General features: G+C 49.6%; 1 protein-coding gene across 4 annotated transcripts in view; it reads left to right on the forward strand.

Moving 5' to 3' along the window:
• The window catches only part of LOC141113856 (cholesterol transporter ABCA5-like), a 99923-nt gene that overhangs the window by 52089 nt on the left and 30947 nt on the right, over positions 1-16887 (forward strand). For all 4 annotated transcript variants that reach the window (XM_073607186.1, XM_073607183.1, XM_073607184.1 and 1 more), the window contains 3 exons: positions 9621-9758; positions 10349-10459; positions 16468-16638. In XM_073607186.1, coding sequence (XP_073463287.1) covers positions 9621-9758; positions 10349-10459; positions 16468-16638 — 420 coding nt within the window. The remainder of the gene's footprint in view (positions 1-9620; positions 9759-10348; positions 10460-16467; positions 16639-16887) is intronic.

A 16887-nucleotide genomic window follows, 5' to 3' on the forward strand; every position in this document is an offset into this window, starting at 1 on the left:
CACTATACTACACTGATCACTACACTATACTGACCAGTACACTATACTGACCACAATACTACACTGTCTACTACACTACACTGTCCACTACACTACACTGACCACTACACTACACTGACCACTACACTATACAGACCACAATACTACACTGACCACTACACTACCCACTACACTATACTGACTACTACACTATACAGACTACAATACTACACTGTCCACTATACTACACTGTCCACTACACTACACTGTCCACTACACTGCACTGTCCACTACACTACACTGTCCACTACACTATACTGACCACTATACTACACTGTCCACTACACTGTCCACTACACTACACTGACCACTACACTACACTGACCACTACACTGTCCACTACACTACACTGACCACTACACTACACTGTCCACTACACTACACTGACCACTACACTACACTGACCACTATACTACACTGTCCACTACACTACACTGTCCACTACACTACACTGTCCACTACACTACACTGACCACTACACTATACTGACCACTATACTACACTGTCCACTACACTACACTGTCCACTACACTACACTGTCCACTACACTACACTGACCACTATACTACACTGTCCACTACACTACACTGTCCACTACACTACACTGACCACTACACTATACTGTCCACTACACTACACTGTCCACTACACTACCCTGACCACTACACTGACCACTATACTACACTGTCCACTACACTACACTGTCCACTACACTATACTGACCACAATACTACACGGACCACTACACTACACTGTCCACTACACTATACAGACTACAATACTACACTGTCCACTATACTACACTGACCACTATACTACACTGACCACTATACTACACTGTCTACTACACTACACTGTCCACTACAGTACCCTACCACAACACTATACTGACCACAATACTACACTGTCCACTACACTACACTACACTGTCCACTATACTACACTGTCCACTACACTATACTGACCACTACACTGTCCTGACCACTACACTATACCGACCACAATACTACACTGTCCACTACACTATACTGACCACTAGGGATGAGCCGAACACCGCCCGGTTCGGTTCGCACCAGAACCTGCGAACGGACCGAAAGTTCGCACGAACGTTAGAACCCCATTGACGTCTATGGGACTGGAACGTTCGAAATCAAAAGTGCTCATTTTAAAGGCTAATTTGCATGGTATTGTGGGACATGTATCAATGCAAAAAAAACTTTTAAAAACGTCCGTTTTTTCGGGAGCAGTGATTTTAATGATGCTTAAAGTAAAAAAAAAAAAAAAGTGAAATATTCCTTTAAATATCGTACCTGGGGGGTGTCTATATTATGCCTGTAAAGTGACGCGTGTTTCCCATGTTTAGAACAGTCCCTGCACCAAATGTCATTTTTAAAGGAAAAAATCTCATTTAAAACTGCTTGCGGGTTTAATGTAATGTCGGGTCCTGGCAATATGGATGAAAATCAGTGAGACAAACGGTACCCCCCAGTCCATTACCAGGCCCCTTGGGTCTTGTATGGATATTAAGGGGAACTCCGCACCCAAATTAAAATAAGGAAAGGTGTGGGGCCACCAGGCCCTATATACTCTGAACAGCAGTATACAGGCGGTGCAAACAAGACAGGGACTGTAGGTTTGTTGTTAAGTAGAATCTCTTTGTCATTTTGAACGGGTACATTTTTAACGTGTTTAGCTCCAGCCAAAATATCTTTTTTAAGCTTTTTGGAAAACATAGGGAAGGGTTATCACCCCTGTGACATTTGTTTTGCTGTCTTTCCTCCTCTTTAGAAGATTTCACCTCACTTTTTGTCCCAATGACAAATGTTTTTTGAGAATTTGGGGTTTTTTGTGGAACAAGGATTGGAAAGCATCAGTGGAAAGGAGAAATGTTTTTCCCATATTAACTCTTACAGGAGAGAATTTCCCTTCCTAGGGGTAGATTTCATCTCACTTCCTGTTGTCTCCTTCTGTTTGCAAGTAGGAGTCATTTGTAAGTTAGATGTTTGAAAGTAGGGGCCTGCCCTATATACTCAGCAGAAATTTGGGCCTTAGGTGTTGTGGCCACAACACTGTAAGCCCTCACAGGGCCCTGCTGTGAAATATTAGATCAAGAATTGTAATTACATGCCCCTGTTGAACAGGGGCAGAAAAATTGGGCCTGTGGTGGTGGTGGTGCTGGTGCCACAACACTGCAACCCCTCACACTTTAGTTGGAACGCAGGAACGAGCCCTGCTGCAAAGTATTGCATCAAAAATTGTAATTACACGCCCCTGTGAAACGGGCAGAAAAATTGTGCCTTAGGCACTGGTGGTGGTGCCCAGAACCAAAAATGTTCTTACAAGCTATCAGCGTGATGATTGAGGAGGAAGAGGATAATTACTCAGGGATAGTCACTCAGCATCAGCATAGGCAGTCTTTGAAGGGATCTGAGATTTCAAAAAAAATTATTTGGTTACATCAGCATCAGGTGCTTGGTAGCTGGTGGTGATCCAAGACTGATTCATTTTTATGAAGGTCAGTCGATCGACCGAGTCTGTGGACAGACGCACCCTGTGATCGGTTACCACGCCTCCAGCAGCACTGAATGTGCGTTCCAAAAGAACGCTGGATACAGGACAGGCCAGTAGCTCAATTGCATACTGTGCAAGCTCTGGCCAGTGATCCATCCTCAAGACCCAGTAACCCAGAGGATTTTCGGGGAAAGGTGTCCAAGTCTGATCTTGCCCCTAGGTATTCCTGCACCATGTAAAACAGACGCTGGCGATGGTTGCTGGAACCGATCATACCTTGGGGCTGTGAACCAAAAAATTGTCTGAACGCATCGGTCAGACGGCCACCTTCTCCACCGCTCCTTCTTTGACTGACCGAAGCCTCAGCAACACGTTGTCCAGAAACAGGAGTTTGTAACATCCCAGTCTCTGGGAACGCGTTGCACAGACCTTTCTGCAAGGCCTCCCGAAGATGTTTCATCCTCTGCTCCCTCTGCGATGGCAAGATAAGGTCCGCAACCTTACCCTTGTAATGTGGATCAAGGAGGGTTGCCAGCCAGTATTGGTCCTTCTCCTTGATACCACGAATACGAGGATCCTTACGCAGGCTTTGCAGGATCAGGGAGGCCATGCAGCGTAGGTTTGCTGAGGCATTCGGTCCGGAGTCCTCTGGGTCACTAAGGACGACATGGTCCGCAGCCACCTCCTCCCAGCCACGTACAAGTCCATGTGTTTCTTGGGACTGATTCCTTAAAGACTGCTGCTGATGCTGAGTGCCAGGCTCCACCTCCATACTGACACAATCTTCCTCCTCCTCCTCCTCCTCCTCGTCCTCTTCCTGTGTGATCGGCGGGCACGCAGGAACACTGTCTGGATAAAGGGGGCCTTGAGAGCTAAGGAAGTCCTCCTCTTCCTGCCTCAAGTGCCCTGTCCATTATTCCACGCAGTGTGTTCTCCAACAGGTGGACAAGGGGGACAGTGTCACTGATGCATGCACTGTCACTGCTCACCATCCTCGTGGCCTCCTCAAATGGTGACAGGACAGTGCATGCATCCCTGATCATGGCCCACTGGCGTGGGGAAAAAAAACAAGCTCCCCTGACCCTGTCCTGGTGCCATAGTCGCACAGGTACTCATTGATGGCCCTCTGCTGCGTGTGCAGCCGCTGCAGCATGGCCAACGTTGAGTTCCACCTGGTGGGCATGTCACAGATTAGGCGGTTCTTGGGCAGGTTAAACTCCTTTTGGAGGTCCGTCAGCCGAGCACTGGCATTATATGACCAGCGGAAATGCACACAGACTTTCCTGGCCTGCCTCAGGACATCCTGTAAGCCCGGGTACCTGCCCAAGAACCACTGCACCACCAAGTTAAGGACGTGAGCCAAACAGGGCACATGGGTCATTTGTCCCTGTCGGAGGGCAGAGAGGAGGTTGGTGCCATTGTCGCAAACCACCATTCCTGCCTTAAGTTGGCGTGGCGTCAACCACCTCTGAACCTGCCCCTGCAGAGCTGACAGAACCTCTGCCCCAGTGTGGCTCCTGTCCCCCAAGCACACCAGCTCAAGCACCGCATGGCATCTTTTGGCCTGCGTACTTGCGTAGCCCCTTGAACGGCTACGGAGCACCGCTGGTTCCAAGGACAAAGCACAGGAAGAGGCCATGGAGGAAGAAGAAGAGGAGGGGGTGGAGGAGAGAGGTGTGTCACAATCATTAGCATTTTGGAGGCGTGGTGGCGGAACAACCTCCAACACTACTGCACCTTGTCCTGCATCCTTCCCAGCTGCCAGCAGAGTCACCCAATGGGCCGTAAAACTTAGGTAACGTCCCTGTCCATGCCTGCTGGACCATGAGTCAGCGGTAATATGCACCTTACTGCTGACCGCCCTGTCCATCGAGGCATGGACATTGCCTTCCACATGCTGGTAGAGAGCCGGAATCGCCTTCCGTGAGAAAAAGTGGCGTTTGGGTACCTGCCACTGAGGAACCGCACATTCCACAAACTCACGGAAGGGGGCAGAGTCTACCAACTGAAAAGGCAGCAGTTGAAGTGCTAGCAATTTTGCCAAGCTAGCATTCAACCGCTGGGCATGTGGATGGCTGGGAGCAAACTTCTTTCGGCGGTGCAGCAGCTGGGGCAGGGAAATTTGCCTGGTACAATCTGACGTCGGTGTACCAAAAGCAGATTGCCCACAAGTACTTGGCTGTGACACACCTAATTCTACACCTTCATTCCTCTCAGTGCAGGTCTCAGAGAGGACTGAAGGTATAGTGGGGTTGGAAATCTCAGCTGATGAGGAGCAAGGTGAGGTCCTCTTTGTTCTTTGGTGTGGGTCTTTTAGATATGTTGACCTGCCATGCAGTTCGTTGGCAAGCGTATGTCTGGTCAAGCATGTGGTACCCAAGCGGGAGATGTTTTGGCCACGCGAGATACGCTTGAGACATATGTTGCAAATAGCAGTGGTGCGATCTGATGCACTCGTCTCAAAAAAGGCCCACACCAAAGAACTTTTTGAATAACGCGCAGAGACTGCAACGCCCTGCACATGTGGAGCTTTGGGGTGTGATGCAGTCAATGTGCTGCCCTTATGATGTGCCACCTCCTCCTCCTCCTCCTATCAGGCACCCACGTTGAGTCAGTGACCTCATCATCCCCTCCCTCCTCATCACTGGAGCAAACCTGGCAGTATGCTGCAGCAGCGGGAGCATGACTGCCAGATTGCTGTCCTTCTTGGGCACCCCCTCTGTCCGTGCTCGTGTTACTGCCTTCATCGAGCTCAGTATCATCATCAGAGCCTTCCAAACGCTGGGCATCCTCCTGGAGCATGTACCCAACACTGTGATCAAACAGTTCGAGGGACTCCTCAGGAGGACATGGTGGGGCTAGGGAAGGAGTCACTGATGAAATTGAGCCGAGGGAAGAGGCCGCTGCTTTGTCAAACAAAGTACCCTGGGCATGGGTGAGAGAGGATGAGGAGGATGAGGACGGCTTGGTCATCCACTCGACCAAGTCTTCCGCATGTTGCGGCTCAACACGGCCAGCTGCTGAAAAAAAGCCCAAGCGTGTCCCGCGGCCACGTGCTGATGAGGATGCACCGTCTCCACGACCAGCACTAGACACAGAGCCTGCTTGCCCTCTCTTATTGGCTTGTGACTGTCTGCCTCTCTTTCTTGGCCTTCCAGACAAACTAATGGCCTGTAGCTGCACTAAGCTGGGATATGTATATATATATATATATATATATATATATATATATATATATGTACTGATACTGCAGCTAGCAAAATCAACTGCCTGCCTGTAGTATGAGAACACCACCAACCTTCTACAGGTAGCTTTAGCTGAACACTGTGAGGTGGACGCACCCCACTAGCTTGTAGGTTTAGCTGAACACTGTGAGCAGGATGCACCCCACTAACTTGTAGGTTTAGCTGAACACTGTGAGGTGGACGCACCCCACTAACTTGTAGGTTTAGCTGAACACTGTGAGCAGGATGCACCCCACTAACTTGTAGGTTTAGCTGAACACTGTAAGGTGGACGCACCACACTAACTTGTAGGTTTAGCTGAACACTGTGAGCAGGACGCACTGCACTAACTTGTAGGTTTAGCTGAACACTGTGAGCAGGACGCACCCCACTAACTTGTAGGTTTAGCTGAACACTGTGAGCAGGACGCACTGCACTAACTGTAAATAGTCTAGCTGCCTGACTGTGGTACTAATAGGATCAAAAGAACACCAGCAATTTTCTTCAGGTAGCTGTATATACTGTAACAAGACAAGCCTGCCTGTCAGTAAGAAGATAACAGGAACGGATCTAGCTGAACACTGTGAGGTGGACGCACCCCACTAACTTGTAGGTTTAGCTGAACACTGTGAGCAGGACGCACTGCACTAACTGTAAATAGTCTAGCTGCCTGACTGTGGTACTAATAGGATCAAAGGAACACCAGTAATTTTCTTCAGGTAGCTGTAAATACTGTAACAAGACAAGCCTGCCTGTCAGTAGGAAGATAACAAGAACGGATCTAGCTAAACTGAATACAGTGTATATATATATATATGCAACACCTGGGATGCATATATATACACAATACACTGTAAGTGCAGCTAACTGACTGACTGTTCTGCCTAATCTATCTAACTCAAATCAAATGTCACTGTCTGTGTCTCTCTCTCTCTCTCAATGAACGCCGGAACACACACTACACAGGGCCGCCGTGCAGGCGCCTTATATAGTGTGGGGCGTGTACTAAATCCCCTGAGCCATAATTGGCCAAAGCCTCCTTGGCTTTGGCCAATTACGGCTCTCTCTACTGACGGCGCTGTGATTGGCCAAGCATGCGGGTCATAGTGCATGCTTGGCCAATCATCAGCCAGCAATGCACTGCGATGCCGCAGTGAATTATGGGCCGTGACGCGCCACACGAATTTGGCGCGAACGGCCCATAACGTTCGCAATTCGACGAACGATCGAACAGCCGATGTTCGAGTCGAACATGGGTTCGACTCGAACACGAAGCTCATCCCTACTGACCACTATACTACACTATACTGTCCTGCCTAGTCTTCCTATACTGACACTACATATACGGCGCCTGTCTCTTCTCTCCCTCCCGTGTTTATCCATTCCTCACCTTCTTGTCTTGCATTGGTCTGGAGGAGAGGAGGACAAGACAGCTGCCCCGGCTCACACTCTCCAGTGATCGTCTCCCCCGCGCTCCAGCCAGCATGCTCATTGTTTCCCGGCGCACTGTGATTGGGCGTATGGGGGTCATGTGCGGAGGCGGGACTTCAGGAGCAACCGTGATCGTGGATAGGCCAGCCCCACGCCGCACATGACCCCCATACACCCAATCACAGGGCGCCAAACACTGGACATGGCGGCGGAGCGCGGGGGACACAGGAAATTAAATTAGGAGGAGGCAGCCAGTAGTGACACTACTGGCACGAAATTGCGCCCCCCTAAATGTCGCGCCCGGGGCCACGGCACCCCCCACGCTACGCCACTGGGTCAAACCATATCTTTATGGAGCTGGCTTTGTACACCTGAGACCTGGCTTGTATTCATTGCTCCAGGGGGAGCACAGTCATGCTGGAAAAGAAAAGAGTCTTCACCAAACTGTTACACCATGAGGTCGGAAGAGCACAATTGTCTACACTGTCTGTGTATGAAGACAGCAAAAGATAACCTTATATGGGCTTCCCTACTCTATCCAAAACTACCAGAAAATGCTTTGCTACACATACACTCAGGGACATAGATAAGGGGGAGGTCAGGGGTGTTCAAACCCCCCCCCCCCCGGAGCATCCTGGCAAATTGCCCAGACAGTGTGCCTCCTGTTTAGCCTCACCATCAGCACAGTAGAAGCAATCAGAGTTTCGGAGTGCAGCAGCCAGCCCCCTTCTATTGTGCCCCATCCCCTCAGTTTAATAAGGGGTCCCCCTGAAAAGCATGAAATTATTGCGAGGTCTCAGATGCTGGCAATTGACAGAGCACGGTTGAAGGAACTCCTAGACTCTTCCTTGATGTATCATATGACACACTCGAAGGGAGACTGGGGATGCAGAAGTTTTCCTACTTATGTGCTGTGCTGAATCTGAGGTCTGGTAAGTGGTGAGGCACTAATTTTCTGTTTTGGGAAGCAGGAAGTGAGAATTCCAGCCTGGGGGAGTTTATTTTAGTGGGGGGTTAAGGAAAGGGGAGTGGGTTTGCTTTTGGAGAAAGGGGGATTTTCTTGTAGAGAAGTTTACAGGGGGTGGTTAATGGCAAGGATTTGCTTCTGGGAGGGAGTTTGATTGGATGAAGGGAGATTTTCTTCATAATTAGGAATCTTTGCTGGGGGAGAGGGTCAGAAATTTGTCCCTGACAGCAGGTAACCACTGTGACCCTCGGTTTGTTAGTGTGTCGCTCGGGCTCAATAGATGTGGGGAGTAATGTAGATGATACCGAATGTGCTACAGGAGTGTTGGCGAGGGATGGAGCTCATCCCAGCTCTTGCAGTCACTGAAGGGAAGAGAGAAAAAAAATCCCTGGTGCCGCACATCCACAGAATCCTATGGTAATGTAATAGTGATGGGAGAGACCTCAGCATGGGTTCCCGCCAGGCCACACCCCAACGTGTTTTGCTTTGTCCCCTGGAGCTTAAATATGAGACCACTGGATGTGCAGATACATGTTAACAGCAGTTGCTCTAAAACCTGGTTCACACGGTAAGTTTTTTTTTAGTTCAACCCAGCGGGCTGAACGAAAAAAAAAAACACTAGGGAGCTTAGGAGGAGCTCGCTGTACTAATGAGTACACTACCGCACCACAACTGCGTGCATTGCGTTCTATTCAGTTGAATGGGGATCATTTTTACTGCGCTGCATTGCAAAGCCTCATGGCCCCGCTCTGCTATCACATGATTTAACTACCTCCCCCAACATAAAAGTGTAATGCCGCGTACACCGGATCGGAAATTCGGCCAGTAAAAGACCGATGAGAGCTTTTGGTTGGAAAATGCGACCATGTGTATGCTCCATCGGACTTTTGCTGGCCGAATTCCAGCCGTCAAAAGATTGAGAGCATATTCTCAATTTTTTTGTCGGAAAAAGTTCCTATCCGAAAATGCAATCATCTGTAGCAATTCCGACGCGCAAAATTCCTACGCATGCTCGGAAGCATTGAACTTCATTTTCTCAGCTCGTCGTAGTCTTGTACATCACCGCGTTCTTGACGGTCGGAAGTTCAGCGAACTTTTGTGTGACCGTGTGTATGCAAGGCAAGCTTGAGCGGAAATTCCATTGGAAAAGCCATCATATCTTTTTCTGACCAAAATCCCGATCGGTACGCGGCATAAATGATGCCTTTAAGTTTGAAAGACCTGAAACCCCCCCAGGAAAAAAAAACTATCTATGGCCCTGCATACACTCTAAATCCAATCGCATTGGATGAAAATGCATGAAATGATAAAATAAGTTTATGTGGCCTTCCCAGACTGATGTTCCAGTGTTGTTCAGTAGATACCTAGGGTGTGCACAAGTCCAAAAGACGATTCTGTTGAACATTTTTATTTTGTATGGTATCACTTTTCTGCTTTTATTTTTTTAGGACTACGGGTACAAAATAATCGGAAACCCCCGAGCACACAATATCCTCCCGGTATTGGTTAATATTATCAGTAACGCCTTTATGAGGGTCTATAACTCCACGGAGAGGATCAGGGTGTGGAATTACCCCGTCATTCCTGTGAGTACCCGTCTGTCCGTTCCTGGTTTACTTTTGTATCAGGTCACAAGGTTATTTTAATGCACAGCGAGGCACCATCACCACCTGCACCAGTTTCTATTGCAGAGGAACTGGCACTGGGTCTGCTCTATTGTTATCAGAGGGAATGTGTCAGTTTTCAGTATAAAAAACTGCCACATATCCGTGCCAGGTCGGGACTGCCATGCAGGATGTGAGTAGCAGACAGCTCACCTCCCACTCTCTGCTCATGCAGTCATTACACTATATGAGTTTGCTGCCCTTCTCCCCCCTCCTGCACTCAACTGAGCAGACGGGGTGGGGGTGAGGGAAGGCATTTGGGCCGGGCAGAGGGATCCGGAGCATACAGCTCCATCTGAACTGCTCTCTGTGCTGTATCTGTCACAGACACTGCATACTTCACACAGCAGGTCAGTCCTATGTAATAAAGGTGTTTGTACCTAACCCTAAGGGCTGGACCACACAATGAAAACTAATGGATCAGAGAGGAAGATTGTCCTCAAAAATATTTTTTGTTTGCTTTCTAATAAAAAATGCATTTGTTGTTGTAACCATTTTCTTTCTGTCACCAGGACTACTGGGATTACAGGTCATATGCGATTTTCTACATGGGAGTGACGTTTATGATCTATGCGTCTGGACTTGCCCCCCACTTTGCAATGACCAGCATGCAGGATATGAAGGTTAGTATAGGCCAGGGGTCTTCAAACTTTCTAAACAAAGAGCCAGTTTATTGTCCTTCAGGTTTTAGGGGTGCCAGACTGTGGCCATCGGGGGTAGAAAATGTCCCAGCATCAGTTGGAGTAAATAATGCCCCATCTTTGGTATGAGAAGAATTGCACCCCATAGTTGGTGTCTTTGGTAGGAATTATGCCCCATCCTTGGTCTCATTGGGCCCCATTGTTGGTGTCATTGGGAGGAATTGTGCTCCATCATTGTTGGTGTTATTGGGAGGAACTGTGCCCCATAATTGGTGACATTGGGCCCCATCGTTGGTGTCATTGGGAGGAATTAACCCATCCTTGGTGTCATTGGGCCCCATCATTGGTAAAAATTGTGCCCAATCATTGGGCCTCATTGTTGGTGTTATTGGGAAGAACTATGCCGCATCATTGGTGACATTGGGCCCTATGGTTGGTGTCATTGGGAGGAACTTTGCCCCAACGTTGGTGTCATTGGGAAGAATTGTGCCCCATCATTGGTCGCATTGGTCCTCATTGTTTGTGTCATCGGGAGAAAATTTGTCCCATCGTTGGTGTCATTGGTAGGAATTTGTCAGAACCATGAACCAGACCGAGACAGAAGTACAGTAAAATCACACTTGTTTATTATTAAAAATAAAAAGCTAAATAGAGTAAGCGTAGTCAAAGCATAGCCAGAATCCATTAACCGGATCGGGTAGTCAGCCAAGCCAGAGTCCAGTAACCAGATCGGGTAATCAACCAGGCCAGGAGTCAGGGATCCAAGTAGAGGAACAGCAAGCATGATAAGGAGCCAGAAGGGTTGTCAGCAAAGCCAGTCTTTAAACAGGAACGCAGGAGATGGTTTTTTGTGATGTGACCAAGGCAAAGACAGGAAAGAAGTGAGCTGGAGATCTTTAAGTAGGCGGGACTGATGAGCAGATCCACAGCTGGTTAACTGTGGAGAGAGATGAGAGCTGGAATTAGCCAACAGCTGGGTGGCCAGCTCAGAGAAGGAAGGGCTGAGCCAGCCCTGACAGAATTGTGCCTCATGATCGGTGTTATTGGGAGAAACTGTGCCCCTTCATTGGTGACATATGGCCAAGGGCCATATAAAGGCAAGCAAAGGGACGCATCCGGCCCCCAGGACGCAGTTTGGAGACCACTGGTATAGGCGATGGGACTTAATTACTAACATGTTTTCTGACTTAGATTTAAAGGAGAAGTACAGGGAAATCTCATTTGGCTGTACTTCTCCTGTGGATCACAGAAGTGCTGTTTGTTCTGCTCTCCTGTGACCCCTTTTCAGAGCCGGTCCAGGCTTTGGTCAAGATCATGACAATGAAGTCTGGATCAGCACACATGCCTGGACCGGCACCCAGCTCCGCCTTTCAGCAAGATGCCCCCTTCCCAGCCCAGCACTTCAGTGAGCACGGGGGGGAAGCAGAGAGACGGTGACTGACAGTCACCAGCACTCTGCTCGGGGAGCCCTGAGAACCGAGCGATCGGCGATGTTTGATCGCTCGTTTCTCAGTGTTAGAACCAGTGGGGGGGACAGATGCAGCATCGAGCCCATGTTGCATCCACTTAAGTAAGTATAATTCAGAAAAAACAAACCAACCCCATACTTCTCTTTTAAAGTGGATCTCTACTTTGGAAGCCCAAAAAAGACAAGGGTAGGGACTAGGACTAGTCACCAGTAATACCTGTGGGCTTCCGGCAACTGATCTTTTCTCCAATACAGACTTACAATGCCCTGTAGTGCACTGTGTCTCTTTGTGGAGGCAACACTTTTGGTAAGGACAGAGCTTTTCTCCTCATGTCAGAGCTGACTCCAGATGACTGGTAGTTATCTGATGACTGCACAGATCCACAGAATGGATGAAGTACAAGCAGGGAGATCCTTGCATAGTAGGTTTTCAGGTGCAGTTTCCTCTCCAGCAAAGAGAACAATGAGTAGCATTGTAGGGACATCACCAAATCTCACTCCACATCTTCTGAGGCCACCAGCAGCGTAGAGTCAGGGAGATCCCTCAGGTCAGGGCCAGGAGAAGGGGTGGGCAGGAGGGACAGCTGCCCTGGGGTGCAATAGTTTACTGGGGGTACCTTCTTTCTGTTGCAAGTAGTGACAGCAGCAGTGATTTATACAAGCAAGTGACTGCTGGGTGTAGGATCCCCTAAGCTTGCACACCAAGAGCGGGGGAGGGGGGAGCAGTTTGGAATCAGCCCTGGGCACTGGATGGCCTTGTTAGGGCACTGCCTCAGGTATAAATTTCTCTCCAGCAACGGAAACAGTGAGCAGCACAGAAGTGACCTTTACCAAAACTCCTGAGGCCACCAGGATTGGAAGCAGGGAGATGCTTGCACTTCAGGTCCTTCGGTACAGCTTTCTCTCCAGCAAAGAGAACAGTGAGCAGCACAGTAGTGACATCACCTAATCTTATTCCAGATCTCCTGAGGTGAGGTCATCAGGCATGGAAGCAAGGAGATCCTTCCTCTGCTGTTTCTCAGGTACAAATTCCTCTGCAGCAAGGAGAACAATGAGCAGCACATTTCGGAGCATGTGCGGCTTCTTCGACAGGTCTGAAGAAAGAGCCGTGCATGCTCCAAAATGCATTACCGCCCACCACCCCTCACTGACGCCACCGGCCTCGTGCGTTCCAGCTCGAACCCAGAACAAAGGCAGCCTCACTGCCTCCTTGCTCCCGCACACATGGAAGTAATCTGACAGCTGCTGGACGGCGTTACTTGGCTCTCCATTTGCAGACAGAGGATGGATCCACTTACCAGAGGAGGACTCCATGTTACAGGCTTTTAACAATCCACGATCCTGTAGAGGCGCCTTTCTTTCTTTTTATATGTCTGGACCATGGATTCCAGTGGGGAAAGGGGGGGTTTCTTTGAAGTGCATGATTAGAGCCAGAGGCTCTAATAGGCTTCAAAATGGCTTCAAAATAGGGTGGGCCCACGGGACAATAGTAAATGAATATTGGCTATTTTCACACTGATTCTCCTCCCAGCCAATCAGGAAGCGGGTCTTGAAACCAATTTACCAATTGGCTGAAAGGAGAAGCTAAGCTGGCCGCCAGGAGGTGGAGAGAGGAGGAGGGAGTAGATGCGCGGAGAAGAGACACAGGAAAAGCTTGCGGGTCGCCCGGAGGGAAGCTTTTCTGGCCCCCGGGAGTGGAGGAGGAGACCCGCCACTGGAGGAGACGAGATATAGAAGCCAGTCACCCAGAGGGAAGCCCACAGTAAGTGTTGCGGCCGCCGGGTGACACTGACCGACCGGCAGAGGACAGGGGAGGGGTGGGGCTTTGCGGGTGACCCGACTGGGGGAAGGGGGTGGCTGGCTGTGAACTGTCTGCCACTTGCCCCAAAAAAAAACCACCGGCCACCAATGATAGTGACATCACCAAATCTCACTCCACATCTCTTGAGACTACCAAGCTTGGAAGCAGAGAGATCCTTGCACTTCACATCCTCAGGTACAGCTTCCTCCCAGCAAGGAGAACCATGAGCAGCAAAGTAGTGACATCACCAAACCTCACTCCAAATCTGTTGAGTCTAGCACTAGCAGTCAGAGGTAGCAGTGCCTTAGTTGATCCCACATTGCAGATATGCAGCTTTTAGCTTACAGAAGAGAAGCGCCTAGGAACAGGAAATGCTCTGCTAGTTTTCCAAAGGAATTCAAGACAAAGGATAAATTTTTCAGGGTACTGCTTAGGCACATAAAATACTTCTTGAAATGTCCGAAATCCTCACTTTCAGGTCCACTTTAACTTTTATGTCAGTATGTTTCCTAGTATGCTTCTAACTGATAAAGACTTGCTCTGTACACACGGGCGGACTTTCCAACCGGACTGGTCCGACGGACCAATCTGTGTGGGCTGCATCGGACTTCCGACGGACCGTTTCGATTGGAAATCTGACGGACTTTAGATTTGAAACCTGCTTCAAATCTTTACATCGTAACTCCGCCGGACTCAGTTCCTAACGGAATGCCCGTTCGTCTGTATGCTGGTCTGACGGACCAGATACGACGCAAGGGCAGGGTACTACATCTCGCGCTCGCTGTAATAGGAAAAACAAATTTGAAGAGCCCTTGTCCTCATCAACATGGGGGGCTGGGTGCTTTGGGGGAGAGGGGGCCCTGCGGCCCCCCCTCCCCCAAAGCACCTTGTCCCCATGTTGATGAGGACAAGGGCCTCTTCCCAGCAACCCTGGCCGTTGGTTGTCGGGGTCTGCGGGCGGGGGCTTATCGGAATCCGGGAGCCCCCTTTAATAAGGGGGCCCCCAGATCCCGGCCCCCCACCCTATGTGAATAAGTATGGGGTACATCGTAAATGTGTCAATAAAAAAAACACACTACACAGGTTTTTAAAATAATTTATTAGACAGCCTCGGGGGTCTTCTTCCGACTTCGGGGGTCTTCTTCCGACTTCGCCGCTCTCTCCGGCCTCTTCTCCCGGTGTCCGGTTCTTCTCCCGCTCTCCGGCCTCTTCTCTCGGTGTTCAACCTCTTCTCCCAGTGTTCGGTTCTTCAGCCGGCTCCTCCGCTATATTCTGCTGCTCTTTTGCTAGCAGTGGCCCGGACTTCTGCGTCGTCTTCTTCCCTCTTCTCTTCTTCCGATGTTGACACGATGCTCTCTCCCGTTGTAATGCTGTGTGAGCGCTCCACAATGACTTATATAGGCGGTGACCCCGCCCCCTTATGACGGGGGCATGTTGGGACTTGACGTCATAAGGGGGTGTGGTCAACATCACCCGATGACCATGCCCCTTATGACGTAACAGTCCCAACTTGCCATGGGGTCATTGCGGAGCACTCACACAGCATTAAACCGGGGAGAGCGTCGTGTCAACATCGGAAGAAGAGAAGAGGGAAGAAGACGATGCAAAAGAGCGGCAGAAGATAGCGGAGGAGCCGGCAGAAGCACCGGACACCGGGAGAAGAGGCCGGAGAGCTTAAAGGGGGCTCCCGGATTCCGATAAGCCCCCCCACCCGCAGACACCGACAACCAACGGCCAGGGTTGTCAGGAAGAGGCCCTTGTCCTCATCAGCATGGGGACAAGGTGCTTTAGGGTGGGGGGGCCGCAGGGCGCCCCCTCTCCCAAAGCACCCAGCCCCCCATGTAGAGGGCATGCGGCCTGGTACGGTTCAGGAGGGGGGGTTGCTCATCCCCACCCCCCTTCCTGACCGGCCATCTGGTATGGATTGTGGTTGGACCCCCACGCCGTTTTGGTTCCCCTTAAAATCCATACCAGACCTGAGGGCCTGTATGCCCCATGACGGGGCTCGCAAGGTGTCAATCTCGCCGATAAAAGCGGCAAGATTGACTTCCTTTTCTAGTCCCGTCGTACCCGAGTCACGTTCAAAATGAACGGACTTGTTCATGTGTGGGCAAGTCCGTTCATTCGGAAAGTCCATCGTAACTCCGTCGGGAAGACCGGCGGACATAGTCTGCCGGAAAGTCCGGTCATGTGTAGGCAAGTCCGTTCTTAAAAAAAAGTCCGTCCGAAAGTCCGTCGGACCAGTCCGGTTGGAAAGTCCGCCCGTGTGTACGCCCCATTACTGTACAAAGTAATAGGACTAATAATACCCAACCCCAGCCTAGCCTGATGGGAAAGATCTCAGGTTTATTTGTCGAAGGAGATTTCCCGTTCACTTCTCAGCTTGCTGACACCAGAATAAGAATGATGGGAAGGAGGGTTATCAAATCGGGAGGTCTCACAGAGGTTTTAACTCTCCCCCAATACTAAAAAAATAAAAAAAATTTGTTTTTTTGCTATTGTCACCTGCTTCCATCTCAGAGATTCTCCTCTTGTTGTCACTGGGACAGGAAGTGAGGAAAAACCTCCCCCCTTGAGGCAACAAAGAACCCAACAGAATCTGACAGAAGTTGGTGAACGGAGCTCAGCTGTTTAAGAAGCCTGTAGAGTAAAGGTCCACCTAGGTGATCTTTTTTCTATCTTTTGGCCATGATCACAACCACTGAATCTTTCTCCTTCCAGATCAAAGCTCGCTCCCAGCTGCGTATTTCCGGCCTTTTCCCATCCGCGTACTGGTTTGGACAAGCCCTGGTGGACATCGCCCTCTCTTGGTTCCTCCTTTTCCTGATGGTCGCCATCTTGTTTGCGTTCAGCTATTCCATCCATCTGTCATTCTTTAACGCGGTGCTGCTTGTGAGTATCATCAATCAGCTTTTCACAGCCATGCATTTAGCTGAACCTCTGAAATTTGAATCATTTGAAACCCAACCGGACTTCATTTAAAATCAGCTTAACACCTTCCAGGTGCATCAAAACAAAAGGTGAGCCAAGTCTTACAGTTGGTTTTCTGTAGAAATCAGCCACATCCCATGTAGAGAAGTCTGTCCCTTCCAAGCAGCTTCAGAGAAGGACTGTTGCTCTCTGCTTGGAAGCAGTGGTCTC

Source organism: Aquarana catesbeiana, linkage group LG12 (genome assembly GCF_042186555.1).
Source record: "Aquarana catesbeiana isolate 2022-GZ linkage group LG12, ASM4218655v1, whole genome shotgun sequence".
Taxonomy (NCBI): Eukaryota; Metazoa; Chordata; class Amphibia; order Anura; family Ranidae; genus Aquarana; species Aquarana catesbeiana.